The sequence below is a fragment of the Cebidichthys violaceus genome, unplaced genomic scaffold (assembly GCF_023349555.1).
Source record: "Cebidichthys violaceus isolate CVI_PGR_0920_01 unplaced genomic scaffold, fCebVio1.0.p SCAF_3, whole genome shotgun sequence".
Classification (NCBI taxonomy): domain Eukaryota; kingdom Metazoa; phylum Chordata; class Actinopteri; order Perciformes; family Stichaeidae; genus Cebidichthys; species Cebidichthys violaceus.
Genome location: NW_027176483.1, coordinates 20,238,469 through 20,260,146, shown reverse-complemented (window position 1 = coordinate 20,260,146; position 21,678 = coordinate 20,238,469). Strand labels below are relative to the sequence as shown.

General features: G+C 43.3%; 2 protein-coding genes across 11 annotated transcripts in view; one reads left to right on the top strand and one right to left on the bottom strand.

Annotated features, from left to right (window-relative positions):
* Window positions 1–294, top strand: part of enc2 (ectodermal-neural cortex 2) — a 17,719-nt gene extending 17,425 nt beyond the window's left edge. For all 3 annotated transcript variants that reach the window (XM_068722982.1, XM_068722980.1, XM_068722981.1), the window contains exon 12: window positions 1–294. This exon is cut by the window's left edge and continues 2,069 nt beyond it. The gene's annotated coding sequence lies outside the window, so the exon portion shown is untranslated.
* Window positions 295–1,730: 1,436 nt separating this feature from the next.
* Window positions 1,731–21,678, bottom strand: part of LOC137881062 (A-kinase anchor protein 13-like) — a 93,189-nt gene continuing 73,241 nt past the window's right edge. For 4 of the 8 annotated variants that reach the window (XM_068722773.1, XM_068722780.1, XM_068722778.1 and 1 more), the window contains 26 exons: window positions 21,359–21,515; window positions 18,854–18,921; window positions 18,582–18,639; window positions 17,779–17,953; window positions 17,067–17,173; window positions 16,806–16,952; window positions 16,592–16,701; window positions 16,329–16,472; window positions 15,344–15,469; window positions 15,037–15,154; window positions 14,827–14,947; window positions 13,437–13,567; window positions 13,241–13,317; window positions 13,083–13,149; window positions 12,868–12,982; window positions 12,597–12,679; window positions 12,308–12,499; window positions 11,992–12,147; window positions 11,644–11,714; window positions 10,115–10,159; window positions 9,208–9,258; window positions 8,899–9,093; window positions 8,502–8,783; window positions 7,431–7,556; window positions 7,119–7,329; window positions 1,731–6,056 (listed from right to left, as the gene is read on the bottom strand). In XM_068722773.1, coding sequence (XP_068578874.1) covers window positions 5,998–6,056; window positions 7,119–7,329; window positions 7,431–7,556; window positions 8,502–8,783; window positions 8,899–9,093; window positions 9,208–9,258; window positions 10,115–10,159; window positions 11,644–11,714; window positions 11,992–12,147; window positions 12,308–12,499; window positions 12,597–12,679; window positions 12,868–12,982; window positions 13,083–13,149; window positions 13,241–13,317; window positions 13,437–13,567; window positions 14,827–14,947; window positions 15,037–15,154; window positions 15,344–15,469; window positions 16,329–16,472; window positions 16,592–16,701; window positions 16,806–16,952; window positions 17,067–17,173; window positions 17,779–17,953; window positions 18,582–18,639; window positions 18,854–18,921; window positions 21,359–21,515 — 3,192 coding nt within the window. In that variant the 3' untranslated portion in view covers window positions 1,731–5,997. The remainder of the gene's footprint in view (window positions 6,057–7,118; window positions 7,330–7,430; window positions 7,557–8,501; window positions 8,784–8,898; window positions 9,094–9,207; window positions 9,259–10,114; window positions 10,160–11,643; window positions 11,715–11,991; window positions 12,148–12,307; window positions 12,500–12,596; window positions 12,680–12,867; window positions 12,983–13,082; window positions 13,150–13,240; window positions 13,318–13,436; window positions 13,568–14,826; window positions 14,948–15,036; window positions 15,155–15,343; window positions 15,470–16,328; window positions 16,473–16,591; window positions 16,702–16,805; window positions 16,953–17,066; window positions 17,174–17,778; window positions 17,954–18,581; window positions 18,640–18,853; window positions 18,922–21,358; window positions 21,516–21,678) is intronic. The other 4 variants (XM_068722777.1, XM_068722781.1, XM_068722775.1 and 1 more) reach the window with 3 other exon arrangements.

Genomic DNA, 21,678 nt, shown 5'->3' with positions numbered 1-21,678 from the left:
AAAAAAAGACGGCACAAAAATGGACGAGCGAGATTTCTGCAGGACACAGAGGCGCTCTGTAACGTGTAACACGTGGCTGATCCGCTGTGTCGTCTCTGTGACGAGTCCGCTGTCTGACCGCGAGGAGAGCTCTGATGCTCTGATGCTCTCCACCTGCTCTTCGAAAAGGGTTTTTTGAAAGAACTGAGGAGTTTTGAAACGATATGGAATAACTGAAATGAACTTCTTGGAGAGGGAATAATACGTAGATGCTGTACGTTTTTACTGGTGAAAATAAACAACTCACTTTTTCAACTCTGCGTGGTTCTTGGATGTGAAGGATGATGAACGCACGTCTCACTTTAGGTCAGAACATTCATCCATTAGTGTTTCAGGGCAGTAAAGTAAAACTACTACTATTACTACTATTACTACCACCACCACTACTACTGTTTGTTCGTTACACCTCCTGTACCTGATATTACGTTTTATTTGGTCAGCAGAAACTAGTTGTGACCATTGACATATAATCACCGTTATGCTGGTTTAGTGAACCTCTGAGTAAACAGTTTTTATATATATAAATATATATATTTATTATTTATATCCAGGGGTTACGAAGCACCGTGATCATTCATTTGGATTTCTCTGTCTCTCCCGTGTATGTCTAACTGGAGCGGCAACGCTTGTCAGAATACACATATTTGATTGGCTGAGTAGCATCACGTGATGTGATTTACAACGCGTATAATTGGTCGGTGTGTTTCCTGGACCGCGGGTACCGTAAAGGCTAGAAAAGCTAAAATGGAATAATTCTCAATTATATATCCCGTTAGATGTCCGGATACAATGGCGTCTGGGTCCGGAATTGGACCGCCTATTAGTGACCCCTGGTGTAGTTTAAATAGCCATTAAAAAGTCATGAACAACTTTTAGTACAGAATGTCGAAAAGTCATAAAAAAAGACAGTACAGTGTCGGAAAACGTCACAACAAAACATTGAAACAAGTAAAATGTCAATGTATGGTATGTCGAAAAAGTCATTGTATTTCATAGTATGGTAGGTCATAAAAAGCAATTAAAAATCATAGGGGTTAGGGGTAATTTTTGACATAATATCTTGACTTTTTTTAGACATACTATACTGTTACTTTTTAGTCAAAAAACGTCATAGTATATAGTATGTCAAAGAAATAAAAAAGTCTTACTTTAGTATGTCGAATAAAAAGTAATCTTACAGATATTGAAACAAGTCATAACGTTATAGTATAGGATGTCAAAAGTCACAGTAGTATGTAAAAAAAAAAAAAAAAAAAGTCAGTGTCACAACAGTGAGAAACTTTCTAGTATACAGAAAAAAGTCATTAAGGTCATACTATAGAATGTCCAAAAGGTCATAAAAATACATTGCATAGTACATCTTAATGTCTTTACTAATGGAGCGTTCATGATGGAATACATCGAAACCACAAGCTCACCAGCTCCACTGAAGGCAGCCATAGACGTTACACATTTAGGCCACCTGACCATCCTGACCACCCGATTTAAATGGACATTTTGATCAAGGAAAAGAACATCTGGGATTATATTTTCCAGTCGTTTAGTAAAAAACGGTCAACATTCTGTCCGTCATAAAAGGTGCACCATTCACCCAATAGACATTTTCAGCCCGAGGCTGAAGTTTAACATTTTCAACCATCACGTCTCACTACGGTAAAGTCCATCAAAAGAACCACACAACATGCGTCACATGACAAACACCGTACTCCTTTATTTAAAGAGAAAATGACTGTACATTTGAAAAAACAGAAGAAGAGAGATAAATAAAGCTTTATTATTTATAATTAAAAAAAAGAATCAAACTAAACAAAATCCACAGTTATCAGTACTTTGGAAGTTCAAATTTGTACATTAAACATATTTACAAAATTTGTTGCTTTGCCCTTTTTTCTTTGTACATAAAACGAGAAAAATAAACATTGTACCTTTTTTGTTTTTAGTACAAATACATTTCAAAAAGCTCACAGTGCAAAAACTGTAAGGTTTAATGTGAGTGCGTGAAATTCCTTGTGAATGGTTTTAGTAAAATTCTAGTGCGCGCTGAATGGTAACAATGTGGAGGAGGAGAGAGGGTCCAACATCGTTTCTGTGATTTTAGCTTATTATGTTTCAGGCATCCAAAGGCTGCAGAATGGGTGTTGAACCGTACAATGGGAGAACAATGGAGAACAGCTAAATACGTCTTCTGGACTGGACTCATTTTCACTCATTACAAAGGACAGGAGAGTGAAACCCACTGAAGGAGTCACTTTGGGGGTTATCTGGAGGATAAGTGTAAAGTAGTATTTAAATGAATCTCCCTCTGTACAGCAGGACTCTGCTGCTGTGATGTACTCTCACTAAGAAAACTCTGTTCCCTTTAGCTTGAAATGCAGAACAGTGTTTGAATAAAGATGAAAGAGAGAAAGAAAGGACACCTTGTTTTAATAGATTTGGACTCCATGCTTGTTAATCTTTCTAAAGTTTCAGACAGCTGAATTTACAGCGCAGCATTACACCAAATACTGCGTATCGGTGGGATTTTCAAAATACTACTTCAATAGTCATTAGTAACATACTTTTCAAAATACTTGCGGCACATCCCGATCCAACACATGAAATACAACAAAGGCAATAAATTAAAAAGGTTTGCGATCTTAGACATTTATCTTTAAATTTGGCAGTTTTGTTTTTTTTGGATCCATTTCATAACAGTTCATCTACTTAATGCATGCAAGGCTACTATGTAATTCAGTCAGACTGGAATCACAATTAGCCAATTTATATTTATATGTATATATAAATATACATATATATATATATATATGTATGTATATATATATATATAAATATACATATATATATATATATATATATATATATATATATATATATATATAAATATACATTTTTATTAAAGCAATTTTTACATGTATTGTTGATATTTGTAACGCTGAGAGGGAAGGAAAAACTAAATCCATCCGAAATGCTGCTTCTAGCCAACACACCATGTAAAGAGGCTGGTGCTGCTAAATGTAGCTTAAAAGCTAAAGACAGACGGTGTTCTGTTAGCGGTGGCGTTAAAGGATGACGGCTACATGATTTAACATGTAAACTGACCCGTGTTTATGCTCGTGGGTAACTTGTTATTTTAAAATCTGTGCGTCACAGCTGGCTAGCTAACTAACTAGCTCTCTAGTCTTCAAACTGACGTCAGCAGTAAAGTTTAAAGCTAGTTTAGCCACAGCAGCAGGCGAGGTTAGCTAGAGAGGTTAGCTAGAGAGGCTGGCTAGAGAGCTTAAGTCTGTTTGAGGTTCCTGTCCCAGTGACGGTTCCAGCTTTAAAGCAAACTGTTGAATTAAATATCCGCTGTAGACGGAGAACGACTAGTTAACACAGACATGAAACCAAAAAAAATTTAAAAATCTTTTCTGCACTTTTTATTTTGGGATTTTTCAAAATAAGGGCGTCAGAGCAGCTGTGTATACTGGAGCACAAACACTTTAAGGCACTAACGCACACAACAGGTCACTGTTTGAACCCTATCAAGGCTGTGTGGTTCTGAAGAACTATCGGGTCATTTTGTATTAAACTGGTTTCTGACGTGAAGCAGCGAGAGGAGCTAAGAGAGCTGCGAGTGGATTAAGAAGAAGAGTTTCAGCTGGAGCTCCTCTCAGCAGCCGGCGGGAAACGACACGAGGGCTGAAATATGAAATATTAATCTCCAGACCCGCCCGTCGTTAAAGCTCTTCTCAGCAGAGAACACGAGGAAAAGATCAATGCGGTGCGGTTCTAAAGCCGGGAGTTATTATTATTATTATTATTATTATTATTATTATTATTATGATGATGATGGAGAGGGGATGAACATGAGCTTCGGGGGCGTCCGCCGCGCTATCAATGCCGGCGAGGCCGTGGAGGATAACGAGCGCGGGAAAACATACTTAACGCTCAGATTAGGGTGGAAGGGTTTTGAAGAACGGGTTCGGTATTAACGGATACCGAGCTTTGGATGCATTTGTCCTTTTCAGATGCATTTAAAATGAAACTCAAAGGGATCATAAATAGATTTAAAGTGTCTGTAGAGTTCTTATGAGAGAAACTATTTTTAAATAGTTATCCTCAGTTCACTCTTGATCCAAAGGACCTATACAATGTCTCTACAATAAAATAAAAAATATGTTGGAGTTAAAATAAAAAAAGCATTTCTGTTTATCCTGAGTTCAATTCACACGTCAGTTAAATTCAATTAATTCAGGATTGTTCGTCCAGATAATTAAACCTGGCTTTTGGTTTATACTGTAAATTCTCAAATAATGTCTGGATGTGAAATAACCAAATTAAAAAAGTCCAGTAAATATACCAGACGTTAAAGGTAACGTGGACGTAATGGACAGTCGCTGCCATTGACTCCAATTTGTTTCAAAATAAAAGACTTTAGGATTCACTTTTCTTGACTTATTTATAAATTTGAATATAAACTCAGTGATTGTCGCTCTTTGAAGACTTGGGCTGGGCGATATTAGTATTTTTTTTTTTGACATAGGGGCAAATGTACACAACATTAAATAATCTAAATTGATTTACATCAACATGGATGTTTGAGGTGCTCAGAATCAAATTCAATCTGCTGATGAGGATGTGGTCGAAAGCTCCGGGAGAGCTGCTGGATGGACCTTGAGGGAGGATTGTTTCCAAAGTGGAGAGTGAACTATAGTGAGCTCTTGATGCTTTCTTTTATGATAAGATCATATAATCTATAATATAATCATTTCCAAATGGCTTCCTAGTAATTTACCACAAAGAATGATGTCAACACAATTGAACATATATTGAGAATAAAGTTTGCAGAAATGAAAGGCAGATTTACTTGGATTTAAATGGAGCCATTAGGGATGTTCCCATTTCCTCTGTTTAGTACCAAATTACTGAGACTAATCATGATTATAATAATCATGATTATCAAGGGGGATATGATAGACCCTTCAAATGAAGCATCTCTCTCTCTCTCGTGTGTGTGTGTGTGTGTGTGTGTGTATGTGTGTGTGTGTGTGTGTGTGTGTGTGTGTGTGTGTATAAAGTGCATGTTTAAAACCTCTGTATTCCTCATCCTGTTGAGCTGAGTCACAGTTGCACTGCTGTGATTGTCACACTGAAAACGTCGATTAAAGGCGATTTGTTGAACGATGAATGTTCTAGAGATTGGCAGTGACTTTCCGGCGTTCGTTGCGTCCATCAGACGGAGACGACATGGAGACTTAAGGCACCGACAGTCTTTGGTGATCACTCGCACTCGTGTCTCCGCGGACTCATCCGTCTCTCTCTGGTGGTCGACGTGTCTTCGACCGATTGCGTCTGGAAGCCTGCGGCCTTTTGTTCTGCACACGGCGACCACGCACGCCGACCTCGCTCGGGGGTCGCTATCTGCTGACGCGGTGCGGCGGTCTGTTACTGCGGTGACGGACGAAGCCGCGTCACACGCTGGATTAAAAGCTGGGCCTGGGACTCAGGACCGTGTCAGCTGCTCCCGGAGGACTCACCGGCCCCACGAAGCGCTAAAAGCGAAGCTAGTTTAAAGAAATGTCACTCGCTGGTCTGTGTTAAAGCTACAGTTGACAGATTAACCGACAGCTGGGAGAATTCAAGAAGACCTTTTCCTCTTGTTTGATCCTCCTTGGCATCTCTGACTGATGGAAGGTTGTGTGTGTGTGTGTGTGTGTGTGTGTGTGGAGGGGGGGGGCTCAACGTGACTTCACCTGGAGACTCAGTGAGTAGGTCAGAGTTGTTTCTTTTGCAGGTTAGTTGGACTGTCGTCCCTTAGGTGGGGACAGTGTCCAGAGGACAGGCGGTCTGCAAAGAAGACCCCGTGTGGACATTTCATATCCAGATAGAGCCTTTGGGGGACACTTGGGGGACACTTGGGGGTGCCGTCCGCTGCACTGGCCAGGTTAGAAGTTCACATGCGAGTCGCCCCCGTCCTCAGCAGAAGAAGATGTCCCCGTCGTTCTGAGGATCCGTCATCACCGCAGCTTTGCTTTCTGAAAGAGACGCGAAGACACAAGTCATAATCTGGCCCAGAAATAGTCCAGCACACAATTAGCATAATAAGATACAACATGTTAGTCAGTGAGCTCTAGAGGAGCTGGGAGCTGGACTTTGTTACTTTTGGACAGAGCCAGGCTAGCTAATCCCCCCCCCCCCCCCCCCCGTTTCCAGCATTTATGCTAAGCTAGGCTCCTGGCCTGGTTGTAAGGATTGTAAAGCCCTCTGATATTTACTGTACACTAGAATCTGGCAATGCATTATGTATCATGACACAAGTCAATACAATTGCGATACTGTAAGCAGGGCGATATATTGCAATTTTTCAAAACTAATATTAGGAAAACTATTATAGTGTAGAAGAGAACGCACCGTCATATAATATATAATATATTTATAATCTGAGATCTGAGAACAGTGAAATCTGCACTGTGATGTCACACATCTTTAGATTATAGACTATTATTATTATTATTATTACAATAGACTATCTATACAAAATCTGTTCAGTGTTTTTGATATATATCAAAATAAAATGATATACATAACATATTGCTATACTCAATGTTTTCTTCCCTCCTCACATTAAAATATAATCAGCCGGACTCTCAAGGCCTTTACACACCAACGGGAAGGAAGAATCAATGACACAAAAATGTGAAATACTTAAAGAGTAATAAAGTTCGCCATCTTTGTTTAGAGATTGTTGATTTATAATCCTCATAACTGTATGCACAACTCAACCCATTGGGTAAAACGAGATTGGTTGATTATTCAAAAGCTCAGAAAAATCTACTTCTTTTTCGGACACTTTTTTGGCCTCGTAATATTTGATGATTCATGACAAAACCAACAGTAAAAAATATACATTGACGTGTGAATTAATCTCAAGAAGAAGAAGAAGAAAATCATGCATCTAAATAACAATTTAGATGCATGATTTTTTTTTTCTGGCCCATTCATTTCCCAAATGGTTCCACTGAACAGAAGAATAAAGAGATTCAGTCGTCATGTTAAGATATACTCCAGGTGAAGAACCAAGAGACTGTTGGTCACACCTGTCTGCTCTCCTTTGCCCTTCTTCTTCCTCTTGTCTTTCTTCTCCTTGGGTTTGGCCAGCTGGAGCAGTCTGTTGGGGAGCTGGGACTCCTTCTCGGCTCCCTGAGCCTTGGAGGAGGACGAGGAGAAGGGGTTGAAGTTTTTCCCCATCCTCTTGGATCCGATGCGGAGGAAAGGCTCTTTGGTCGGGGCGGAGGTCGAGAGCTCCACCTGTGGTACATCAAGAAGAAAAAGTCTTTTCACTTGTTCCGAGACTCACGGAGCAGCCGACTAATCTGAAACAAACGCCGGTTTGATCTTCTGTCAATTACTTTTACCACTTTCGGCTGTTCTGCTGCTTCTTTTGGGTCAAGATCCAGAGACCCGGAGCTGTGGAACCTTATGGATTCCTCAGAGGTAGTGGAGGGAGTCCGCTGGTACCGCTGAAGCTGCTTCGACTGTTGATTATGGAGACACCAGAGACATGGTCACGGTCACACACACACACACACACACACACACACACACACACACACACACACACACACACATAACCCAGTACTAACAGCCTTAAAGGGAACCGCTTCTCCGTCCAGCTGTCAGAGCTACCATGGAGCCCACACTGTCACTAACTGTGGTTCAGTTGTGTCCATAATGACATCTCTAGAACGACGTCTTATGACTTTATTACTTCATGCTTTCACTAATATTAATGCTTTTCTATAACCTGTGAAAGAGTGATCCATTTTCAGGCTCTGTTTTAGTATGACCTCCTGATGTTCTAGGTCTTATTATTTCATTTTATGTCTTTTTTTTGTCATATATATATAGCATAGAAGTGCTAACGCTAGCTAATGATGTGCCGACGTACTCCGCTAATGTTAGCGCCACAGGTTTTTACATAGAAACGTAACGATGGCGTGAGAGTCGTAGGAGCAGAGCAGAGAGTCAGCCGGGCGATGCTACACTATGATTGGCCAGTCTGCGTTCCGGGGGGCGGGACTTGGAGAAAGGTCAATTGAGTGTTAGTGGGTATCCCAAAAATCTGAAACAATTTGTGACAATTGTAGCGCTAAACTCGTGTTTGATGTTATACGGTTACAACTACGTTTATATATATATATATATATATATATATATATATATATATATATATATATATATATATATGTGTGTAAAAATTAAACATAAAATACCCAAATACGCAAACATGAACTTGACCAGAGGACCCTGAGGACCAGAGGACCCTGAGGACCAGAGGGACCCGTGTGGGTGGACGTCTGCTCTGACTACAGCAATGGACTAACACGGTCCCCCTTGTTCTTGTTCTGACCCAGTTCACATTCAAATCTCCGCATCATTACTGGACTCTGCATTGAGACAACCCCCCCTTGGACTCTGACCTCGTCTCTCTTCATGGCCTCCAGTCTCTCGGTGTCTCTCCTCAGAGCCTCCTTGTCTCTCTCCAGCCTCCTCTGTGCCTCCCTCAGCCTCTCCAGCTCCACCTGGTATTCCTCTTTCCTCCTCTGCAGCGTCTCCCACTCCTCCGTCACCTCCCGGCGCCTCCTCCTGGTCTGCTCCTCGTCCGCCCTCAGCCTCTCCTCCCGCTCTGCCAGACATTTCTCCTTCAACTCCCACGCCTTCTCTCTCCTCCTCTTCTCCTCCTGGTGTGCGGCCTGCTGTTTCTGCAACGCACCACGAAAGAACACAAAACTCCCATAGATAAACATAATCAAAAGAAATCGAGCGGCGCCATAATCACTATGCGAAAGACAGACTGAAGAGGAAGTGAAAGTGAACCTGCAGGGTGGCCGCCTCCTGCCGCTGTCTCTCCAGACTCCTGTGTTTCTCCTGCTCGATGAGGGAGGAGGGGCGGGACGAGGACGACGAGGAGAGCGAGGAGGAGGACGAGTGTCTGGAGGAATTGGCGGTGAGCCGCTCGCTCATCGTCTGCCGCTGGTCCTCGATGTACGAGTCCTGCTGGACCACCACGGCCTGGAGGCAGCAGGAGAGGAGTTACAATGAAAGTCAGATGTAAACAGGGCCTCTGTGTGTGTGTGTGTGTGTGTGTGTGGTATCTTTTTTTTACTAGAGGTGTGTCGCTGGTACCTGGAGTGAAATCAGCAGGTCGTGGAGATGCGTCACGCTGTGCTGCACCTGCTGGAATCACACAGCGTTAAATTACATCGAGGCTTCAGTGACGACTGATTGAGCCATTTTAAGACCCGGCAAGTCTGTAGACGGCTAAAAAAAAATAAAAAATGATGCCAGCAAATGTGTTCAACGTAATATTAATGTACAGCTTTTCAATACAATAGTGCGGCAATGCTTGCTGGGTAATTGAAGCACAGTTATTTCAGATGAATCGGACGTTTACAGTGAAAAGGTCACGACAGTGAGGGAGAAGCCAATAGAAGACCGACCTGAAACTAAGGAATAATATCACACTTTTCAGTAACAAGCCTTTAGAGAGGGGAACAAGGGCCATTTTTAAAAACTGTACATGACTCTGGAGGCTATATAACATGATGGAAAAAAATATATGCTAATGTACCCTGCATATTATGGGGGAGATATGCCATCACGGTAAATGGTCACTGCCCGCCTCTGGAGATATGGATGTGATGTACTTAAACATGCCGGCACTCTTTGAATGTAATTTATGCGAACAGTAAACACTTGTGTGTGACAGGGAAACTGTGTCATGTCTTTCTGACTTCTTTCATCTTCCAGCAATTGTAGTTTAAGCGCTGAGCGTCTCGCTCTCTGGCAACACGCACAGCACATTGCGTTTGTGTTATCTTGCTAGCTAGCTAGCTAGCACATAACGTCAGCTTCAGTTTATTCCATGAATACAGTTCTCGACTTTTGTTGACGAAGTCTTCAATGTGGAAACCGTATCCTACGCCGTATTGACTGTGAAGAGGCTCGGCTCCTGTGCTTCAGGCTGCAGCTCTGCCCTGCAGTGAAGTGAGGGAGGTGGGGCAGGGTTGAAACAAGAAGCCCACACACTTACCTCATTGTTTCTCTTCAGCAACATCTGAAGGCTGGCAGTGGCTCCCTGAGGCACACACACACACACACACACACACAACTCATATTAATGTTTACAGCACATTTAATATCACACAGCCATACTGTAATATAATGCTAGCCGAGAGCGTGTAAGGACTGTGAGCAGCAGTGAGATATTGGCAAGGCACAGAGGAGCATATGGAATATTATAAAGACATTGTTGTGTTTCTACAGGCATGCTAGCAGCTCTGTGAAGCTGTATTTACACACAGCGGTGCCTTTAAATAAAAGCTCATTTCAGCATGCTAACACGAACACAGGGATATTGTTAATATGCTGCCGTTAAAGCAGGTGAAATGTTTCATATGGTCACCATTTTAGTTTAACATGTTAGCGTGCTAACATTAGCTAGTTGAAGTCCGGGGAGATGCGGCAACCTCCGGTTCTGGTGTCTTAAACCTGCTTTCTCTCTCCTGACCAGCAGGGGGCGACTCCTCCGGTTGCATCAATAAGTCTGACTGTATAGAAGCCTGTGACACTGGCGTGAGTTTGCAGATTTAAACCAGCTGAAACTTCTCAAGAGTGAAGCGTGAAGTAAAACTGCAGTAAACCATGTCTGTGGTTTGTTCGCTCAAGGCCACCGTAGAAACACGGAGACTTAAACTGCTTATTCTACGCTAACAATAACACTACGATTCTTATTTCAAGTGAAAGACCTGAATTTAAAATGTTTAAGTACCAAAAGTAAAAGTACACTTTATGCAGAATATCCCATGTGAGAATAATGTAAATCCTATGTTATTGAATCACAATTATTGAATATTTGCATGACTTATGTCTTATTCAAAATGTGTTTATAATGAATTTATTCAAAAAAATACACGATCACTTATTTGTTGATTATAATTTGCATTATCAATATCAATCTGCAAAGTAACTAAAGGTTTTAAATGGATATAGTGTACAGCAGTACACAGTAGCAGTGACGTGAGGTTTCACCACTACTAACTTATCATTAGTTATTTTAACTTATCATTAGTTAGTTATTTTAACTCCATTTAGCTCCACTGTTTGTATTTGCAGTGCCTTGAAATTGCATGAATTTGAGAATTAGTTTGTTTCCTTGTATAAAGAAAAGGGGGTGTGGCACTATGCTGATTGGGTTGATTCACCAGCGGTCATTCGTGAATAAACTGATTAGTGAATTGGACCCACTGTGAGTGTGTTCACAGGAGAGTTTCACAGTTAACCAGACAGCTCGTTGAATTAACGGCTGACTCAGAAACACTCTCATCCATTCCTGCTCTGTTTATCCAGTACACTCAGTGACACCGACATCCATCTTTCAAAACACATCTTGGAACAAAGTGCTACCATAAATAATGCATTGTGGAGACGCAAATATGGACAACACGCACGCGCGCACACACACACACACACACACACACACACACACACACACACACACACACACACACACACACACACACACACACACACACACACACACACACACACACACACACACACCTTCTTCAACACGCTGTCTGACTCAGTCCTGCGGAGGTCCAGTGATTCCTCCCCCTCTTCCTTCTCTCCATCTGGGGACAAAGAAGAAAAGAGGAGCTGAGAGGTGCATCAGGTTTCGTTTGTCACAGCAGCCCACATGTGAGATAAACCTGCCGTCCTGTTGTCAAGCTGAAAGAAATCATTCCTCAAAAGGAATCTGAAACAATGTACATCAGCGCTGACTCAGAACTGACTGTAGCACACCTGCTGTGAGCTGAAGCAACGACATGAAACGGCATTTAAGTAACTGCTGACCAAAAGACACGATGTGTGTGTGTGTGTGTGTGTGTGTGTGTGTGTGCGTCTTACTCTTGCTGCTGTTCATCTGATGACTGTCGAAGCCTCCGAATGTCTCCGCTCTCCTGGGCAGACACACCGGTCCCACGCTGCCCCCTGTCAGGCCGACTGGAACACTGCAGCCTGCTCCACCGACGCCACTGTTGACTAAACCGTGCAGGGTCTCCACTGGAGAGACGAGAGACGCATCACACATCACACACACATCTCACACACACACACATCTCACACACACACACACACACACACACACACACACACACACACACACACACACACACACACACACACACACACAATGCCACGTGACCTCAGAAGCCTTGCTCACCTTCCCTCAGGGCGTCCTTCATGATGGGCTCCCCCTTTGTGACGTCGTCGGGCGCGGCCATGAACAACATCCGCTCCCTGACTGGTGGATTGGTATCGTCGGAGGCGGGACTACAGTCGCCCAGGTCCCTGAAAATGTGGACTTTCTCCTCCAGTAAAGAGATGATCTGCTCGTCTTTCCTTCGTAGAAGCTCTGGAATGAAACACCGAGAGAACGTATGAGTGATATTAAGGGCATCGAGCAGTAGAATGTAATACTGTGGGGTGAAGGGGGGGGGGGGGGGGGTCACCTCGGATCTCCTTTACTCTGTTCTCCTGCTGCCTCCTGTCGTCCTCCGTCTCACTGGGGACTCCCTCGTCCTCGTCTTTCTCCCTGTCGACGCACAAACACGCCCTCCGGTGTGAGGCTCAAAAGTTATCAAACAAGTTGTATTCTCTGACCCAACAAACTAGAAGAGCTCTTTAAAAGACAGCGTAAGACTTCACACAGAGCGCTGAACAGAACTCTGGCGTAGTTTTGTACAGTAACGGTAAGAACGTAAAGTGCTGCCGTATGCTCACATGCAGTGCATGGCGTCCTGTATGATAGCCCTCCACGTGTTGCGCTCCTCCTTGCTGCTGGCCAACACCTCCACCATCTCTGGTCTCTCGGTACCAGCTGTGATCAGAAAGAGACCTGCGGGAGACATCACACCCAAGTCACATCAACACAATCGCGGGCTCGTTGGCGGACGTGATGCCGTGCATGCGAAGCAGAGAAGAAGAAGAAGCCTGACCTCGCTCCTCATTGGCCACTTCTCTGACTATCAGGTTCTGTAAAGAGATGACCGTAGAGCGCTGATCCTGAGGGCAAAGAGATCCACATCAGACTGACTCTTTGTAAAAATACATGAGGAAAAATGAGCAGAAAAAAACCGTCACTGCAGGTACTTACCAATGAGGCAAAGACATATTTCTGGTCTTTTTCCTGAAGAAAGATCAACACGTCCGACAGGAGCATGGCCTGGACATCTGCAACACAAAAGACGATGATTGCAACATCCCGCATGGCGTCTGAGTCGACTGGTTTTCCTCTCTGCAGAACAAAGCGATGAGGGAACACGTTTCGAGGTGACCGGAGACCGGAGTACCTTTGAGTCGTCCAGCGGCGTTCTTCAGCTGCAGCGCTCCGTCGTGCAGCAGCCTCCGCCCTCTGATCAGGTCCTCTTTAGCAAACATCTGGCCGCTCTTCATCCTCATGATGGACTTGCTGTCAGTGCGACTGGGAGATCACAGAAAACATGATCCATGTTTAACCTTTTTCCCGGCGCTTATCTCTCGTCCACACGGAGTCACAAAGACGCGTATCGGTGAAACACATATTGGACTGACGAGTTCCAGCTCTGGAACCTTTTGTTCTTATAATGTAAATAAAAAAAAAAAGAAGAAGTAAATGTCCACATCCAGAGAGAAGACATTAGGGAAGCAGGTAATATCGTGCACACAGTGGTGTGCTGCTCAATGTATGTTTATTCTCCTGTGTTCATTACTTCAGCCAGGAGATCACGTATTCGTGTGTGTGTGTGCTTGAATGTGTGCTTCTCTGTTTCTGTCCGTCCACATCTAATCTCTCACACTACTGGACCCATCTAAAAAAAAAAAAGTGCTCATTTAGGACCGTTAGCTCAAGGACCTCTCGTAGTTGACATTTAACGGACAACATATTTCATTGACAGTTTTATACCGTCATCGGCTGCTGACTCACTACTCTCAGCTGGCTGCCAAGTGATCCACAACTGCTTTAGTTTCGGATTGGTATTTCTTCTACGGTGCGATTGGCTAACGGGGCTAATACAGCTAGCAAAGCTAACGGACTGACAGTTTCTGTTCAGACAAAGCGTTTAACAGTCAACATGGACGTTACACAGTGAAGTAGTTGGTGATTGTTGGAACAAACTAACCGAGATGGTTTTAGTGACTTTTGTTTTGTGTCCGTTGAGTTTGAATGATTTGAATGATGAGTTAGCATCGTCTTAGTTCAGTGAAAGAGAGAAACTATTTCTTATTTGACTGTTCAGGTATTTCAGAAAACAATGACTGTCTGACAGACTTCTTTCATGACTTAAATATATAACAGTTGTTTTTGTCACCTGCAAAAAAAAAAATCTTAGAAATGTTTGAAAAACGTATTTTACAAAAGTGTCGTGGATGTTTATGCGGCAGTCGACGAATAAATAAGAAAATCCAAATGAATTCTGAGCTCAAAATCAGATCTCAATGTGGATTTGTTACACGGTTGCGGGTGGATGTAGAAGCTGTTCTGGAGCTTTTGATCATATCACATGATCTTCATCAGCTGGACTTTTCAACTCAAGACGATGAGCCGAGATTGAAGTGATTTTGTTGGGGAGGATGTCAGAAAACTGTATTTTCATCAGCTCTGTGCATCTTACCGCCATAGTCTGAACTGCCAGGGTGAGCTAAACTGCTGATCTAGGATCCGATGCCTACGGTGTGTCGTCTCCAGTCTGACTAACGTACCTGTAGACCTCCCTCAGCCTCTGTTTCTTCTCCTGCTCGTTGACTTTGCTGTCCACAGCCGTGATCAGCTCCTTCACACAGCGCAGAGCTTCACAGACGCAGCCGTGGTCTCTGTCCGAGTCTGTGAGAGCGGAGAGGAACCACATGAAGCGTACTCAACATGTACCGCAGGCCGGTCCTCTGAGGGACTTCTTCATGCGTCATCCTTACCTTTAGTGTGCTGCAGTATCCTCTGGATGAGAACGGGGTATTTGGTGATCCTCTGAGTGACCAACAGAATGCACTCTGGGATGCTGAGTCTCCGCACAATGCTGCTGCTCATCGTTCTCTGCACCAACGCAAAGATACACAAGAGGCGACGTCACAATCAAATCCCAGGCAGGCGAAACCGTGGCACTGCCACACACACACACACACACACACACACACACACACACACACACACACACACACACACACACACACACACACACACACACACACACACACACACACGTATAGAAGAGCGAGTGCCGACCTTGATGAAAGCCTGGAAGCGCTTGTCTTTGGCGTGCAGGTCTTTGTAGAGGTTGACGGCTTCGTTGTGGCGACTGCAGAACTTCCCGTAAGCTTTCTTCATACGATCGGCACTGCAGCCTGAAAACTGAATTTAAAAACACTAGATTTTAATATTTCTCCTATTATTAATATTTAAACTTCTTTTGAGGTACAGATTGAAGAAAATGGTAGGATCACATTGTAAATAATAAAGAAGTTACTTAGTCATTTCTTAACTAAATGAACTTGGCTCAAGGATTGACACGAGGCCTACATGAGAGATACATCGGACATTTTACCGTATTTAATTGTTGTAACTCATAAAGCATCACTGCTCTACGACACTACGCTGTCTTTCAGCGGCTGACTACAGCTAAGGCGTATTATTGGGTGTTTTTTTTATATTTCATAATTGCATGCAAATTGCACATCTTTGGAAATGCTAAATTCAGTATATCATGCTGCGTTAAGATTAGACTCTGACTGGTATATCCACACACATCATTGCAGTTTGAACGACAGCGTTGGATTGTCCACTTTATAGGACTATATGAACAAAGGTACATTTTTATATTTTACTAAACCCCTCGTTATCCATGTTTTCTACTGACGCCTGAAACTGCAGACAAATTATGTTTGTAATTTCTACAAAATGCAACGTTTTGTTGAAAGAGCTTCAAAATAATTGTGGGCCCTCATCTTGGTGTTTTGAACTAGATTCTTTTTATTGAATACAAATCATTTGGTTGATGTTGAAGTTGTCTCTTATATGTGATTTTTATTATTCGTGTTTATGCGTTGAAAGGTTTACGCTGCCATCTTGACCAGGATCCCATTTTAAGAAAAAGAGATTCAAATATCCTGGATAAATACAGGTTTAATAAAATGAAATATAATGTAGGGGGTCACTGGTCTGCCTTTACAACGCTGCATTTGGTGATAACTCTTTTTTTCCTTCTTCTCACCTGGTTGAGCAGGACGTCCCCGATGCTGAAGATGAAGAAGCTGTTGTTGTTTTGTCCCTCAGTTGGTGAAGCTCTCTTTCTCTCCAGGAGCAGGGTGAGGAAATGCGTGTGCGTGTCCAACATGTCGTCCAAAACAGGGAAAATCTACAAAAAAAACGATCAACAGAGCAGCTCTTAATGCGTGTGGTTTAACGATGATTTGTATATTAATATTGCTGGTATGCACGTCCACAGGGGAAACGGCTCTTCAGCACATCCGTCACCTTGTCCAGAGTGTGAGTGTCGAGCTGCAGCTCCTTCTGAAGACCTTTGTAGTAAACTTCCGACATGATCTTCAGCGTCCTCACATGGTGGAACTCTGTCTGGTACAACTCTGTGGAGAGAAGGAACTCTTATCTCCGCGTTTGTGGACCAGACAGGCGCATTTACACGAGAACTTTATCTTTCCTCCAAAACGAGTCGCAAACACATTTTTACCGTAGATGACGTCTTGTTTCTTGATTTCGTCTTTCTTCAACGTCTTCAAGAACTTCTTATCCATTGTGCCGCTCCAAGAGTCGGCTTCCAGGTCTTTAGTGTCGCACTCAAACTCTCCCATCAGCTGGCTGTCCATCATCTCCGTACCTTTGCACACGCAAGAATGAATAGAAGGGCAACGCAGGAATCGGAGTCAACATCATAGACACAACCTTCTGTTAATCAGCCTGTGTATAAAAGATCAGTGAGTGAGTGCGCTACCTTCATCGGTGAGCGACTCAGTCGAGGCATTGACCTTGCTCCCCTTGTGGAGAGAATCAGTGGACTGGGACAGAATCTTCAGGCCTTTGAGTGACATTTCATCTAACCTACAGGGAACAAAACCATGAGGATGATTGAGTCTTGCCTAAAAAAATTACAATCACAACCTTCAGTTCGACAGCATATATAACGGCTGCTTCACACCAAGACAGGAATCACAGAAAGAAGACCAGGACAATACAACACAACAGTAACGAACTAATATATTCAAAACAGACGAGGAACAGAACACACTGCTTACTGCAGCTAGGGTATGAAAATGTATTATTTGTAGTGAATTAAAAAGGAAGTCACAAGATGAATGTCAACAGGATGGCTGTTATAAGCATGCCTAAATAACCTGTACAACCTTTTATATAATTACCATGATAAGGAGCCTTTAATTTTTTCAGTCTGAGCTGTGTGAATGTGTGTGTGTACTTGTACATCTATCTTTATGAGGACCTATGTTTTAGACCTGAAGAGTGAGGACATTTTGGAAAGTTACGTTTTCAGGCCTGCTCGAGGGTTCAGACTTGGTTTTACGGTTCGGTTCAGAATGAGGTTAGGTTCGGTGTTGGGGTCAGGCATTGAATTGTGATGGTTAAGGTCAGGGTCAATGAAAGTCCTCACGAAGATAGAGGTACAGGGAAGTGTGTGTGGGGTTTCTCACCCTGCTATGTTGCTGGTGGAGATGCTCTTGGCCAGGTTGCTGTGTGGGGGGAAGAGACTGTGGTGTCTCCTTGGGAAAATCACAGGGAGCTGGTCGTCAGGGGAGGTTGCTGTGGACCAGCGTTCCCGTGACGATGAGGAGGACGTGGAGGATACAGATGACGCTGAAGATGTAGCTAGATGGGAACATCAAAGTGCACTTTTAGGACTTGCCATACCAGCAGTAGACTTTCATGCCTAGTTTATTAGGAAATATTGATTCAGAGTCACTGAGACCACAGACTGTACATAAGGGGACCTAACCCTAACCCATTTGAAGCACTAGATGAACATCAAGCTGTATTGAAGAAGACTTGAAACTAGAGATTGAGACCATAAACTCATGTTTACAATGTTTACTGAGGGAATAAATCAAGAGAGAAGTAGAGTCATTTTGGAGTAGACTTCTATACAACCAGAGGAGTCGCCCCCTGGTGGACACTAGAGAGAATGCAGGTCTAAGACACTTCAGCATTGGCCTCACAGAACCGGAGGTTGCCGCCTAACTGAGACTGTGATGTCTTTATCAACAGATCTTTGTTCTCAAATGGAGACTTTTTGTCACTGCACGTGGCAATAAATACAACAAATAAAGCAATAAATGACAGGAAGTGGCAGTATAACATTAAACTGGAAGCGACTGCCGCAGTCGGGTTAAGATTAAAAGGTTTTATAGTCATCACAATGCAGTTTGCGCATCTTGACTACGTCATCTTGATTGTGAAATAATTAACTCGTTCAACAACAGCTTGCATGTGCTCTTACATTTACTCCTCATGTTAGCAGCTGACCCAGGAACAGCTTCTAGCACCAGCGACTGCTGCTGGAAACAAACAGAGGACATCTTTAGGAGAAAGGTGAAGAACTTCAGCATCCAAAAGTTGCTTTGTTTCCTGCTACAACATGACACTGACGATTACTGATCATTATTTAAGTCCCAACTGGAGTCTGTATTTTTGCATGTTATCTTTATCTCCACTGTCAAATTAAAAGTAAATTTTTTAGATGGATAAATAAGAAGTCTGGATCAGACCTACCCTTGTTTTGCTCTTCATACAGACGGACAGGCTCTCTCTGCAGCACTTGTGGACATGGGCTCCACAGTCTGCAAACAACACATTATGATCATTAGAAACAGGTTGTGACGATCAGGTGAAAGAGGTCTTGTATTTGTATTTGTACTTGTATTTGGTCATGTATTTGTCAATTCAGTCCGTTAAACGCCAAGCTTTATCGATAGAAACTGCTATGGACAATAGCTTACAGTTAAGTTTTTATTCTGGTGATATGAGCCTTTCTAAATCAAAGTCCTTCAACGCACAAAGTTTCACAAAAGCTGGGGAAGATCTCCAGACGCCCGCTAAAAGCCCTGGTGCTAGCGGCACACTTGGCCTTGATAAAGAAACTCTCTCCATGAACCTGCTGGTGCTTGAAGTGGAGACACAAAGAGCCTGCCTCAGAGAGAACACGTCAACACGAGTTCAAGACTCGGTCAAGTGGCAGCAGATCTCCGTAGGCGCGTTCAGAGGGACCGTTAAGAGCTTTCAGGGCCGTCTTGCTGAGTCGCTAGCTGGTGACGAGCGCCTAGCTAGCCACTAAAAACAACGGCAAAAGACAAAGACCTGCTTTTGGTGACCTGGAAAACAGAGTTAACCTCCAGATAACAAACATCCCAGAAGGCAGTGAAACAGGCCAGGACCTGATCGAGTTCATCTCCGCCCGGCTGGAGGACACTCTGGACCCCAGGGAAGAAAGCTTCACTTCTGAGACGAAAGAGGACGAGCGTGGATGACGGCCACGCATTTAAAACAATTTAAAATTAAAACAGGGGAAGGCAGTATATTTTTGGCATCATTAGGCCAAATAAACTTCAACAATAACCTTTCAGCATATTGCAATTCAAATGGTCTGAGAGAAAACTAGATGTCTGCACCTCCTCTTGGCTCTGTAGTGACAAAACTACTGTGAAGTCCCATTCCTGTGAGGACAAGCTACAGTTCTGCACACACACACACACACACACACACACACACACACACACACACACCGCTCACAGTTTTCCTCTACGCTAACACTGCTCTAGTAACTATGACAATAGCAACACACACACACACGCATACACACTCGAGTGATGCAACAGACTGTAAGAGAGAGAGTTGTGGAGAGAGTTAGCAGAAGGCCCCCTCCTCTCATCCTACCACTCATGGAACAAACTGAGACACACACACACACACACACACACACACACACACACACACACACACACACACACACACACACACACACACACACACACACACACACACACACACACATCTCCACCCTTCAGTCTAAAAAACACTCTGAATTAAGAGCAAAGAAGCACTCAGTCAGCAGAACACTGTGTGAAAGCTGCAGTCCTCATTAACATTAAAAGAGTTAGCTGTGTGCCTATCTGCCTCTTCAAACCTACAGCTTCCTGTTAGTTCCCACGCTTCTCATCTACAGTCACACAGTGAGCGTGAAGGTTGAGACATAGTTATGAGCTATGTCTCAACCTCCTTTCTTCATATCTACTGTACGTCTACATCGGTGATACGGGACAAACCTTCGGTCAAGTGAGACACAGATTGAGACATTCAACACGGTAACTCACGTTGCTAAACCCAAACCACAGACTTTTAACGTCACTCAAGTCGGAAACTCTCCGCCGCGCTGCCGGAGGCCCCGGTCGTATTGCTCGGCCCGCGGGAGGGAAAGGAGGCACGGGAGGCACGGGAGAACCGGAACCCGGGGCTGAGCGGGGCGGACTGTCAGACCCCTGCTGCTTTAAACTCGAGGGTTTTCTAAAGGGACTCTGGTGCTCTGAAACACGACAGCTTTTGTCCAAAATCAACACAGAACGAAAGTTTCCTGTGGTAACTTTAAGGGCTTCCGTCACGCAATCCATGTTTAAAGGACAAGGCTAGGAAGAGGAAGAGGAAGTAAATCCATTTTGAATAAGTTTGGTTATATCCTATGTTTTATGATTGATAATGTTTGCCGAGGAGCGATGGCATATTAATAAGAACAAACAAACAAACAAGCAGTTGTATAAATGTCACATTCACGTGATGACCATGATTACTGGATGATTTGTCATTTTGAGATCAACAATGGTAATCTTCGATACTTGTACTGCAATACTACTAGAAATAATGTGTGGATGTGGGGGTCTGCTGCAGTCAGTCTCACTTCATTCATTATTGTTTTGAAAAAAAATCATATTTTTAAGAGATAAACCAAAAGTCACCAGCTTCTGCTATATTTCTGCCGCTTTGGAAATGAATGTGTTCCCTTTTTTTTTTTTTTTTTTTTTTACAAACCCTGTGGACTAATGAGGCTGTGGCGAGGGTTCCTACTGCGAGACACACAGAGTAAAGGGAAATGAGAGAGAGACAGTGAAACTACTGAAGGAACAGACCACACGAGAAAGAGGTGGCCACAGGCGAGGAGAAGGAACGAAAAGAGGAAGAAGGGAGAGAGCGAGACGGAGGAGAAAAGAAAGCTCGAGTGAGTCTTACTGTTGCAGAGGAACGTCTCCTTGTTGTGCAGCAGCTTGGTGCAGTGCTGACAGGCTGTGGACGGAGAGGGGCTGACTGAGATGAAGAGGTGACCGTTGGCACTCTTCTTTTCTCTCTCTTTACTCTCCCGCTCCCTCTCTCCTTTCTTCTCCTTCTCCTGGAAGCAATAAAAAACGAGATAGAAAATCAATTACAGAAAATATTCAGGGCCTACTATTGTTTATTGATAGAATATCCATTTTCGAACTGGGTTTTTAGGCTGGATACGTTCTCTAATGCCTCTAATGCCCATCAGGGGGCGACACCTCTGTTGCAAAAAG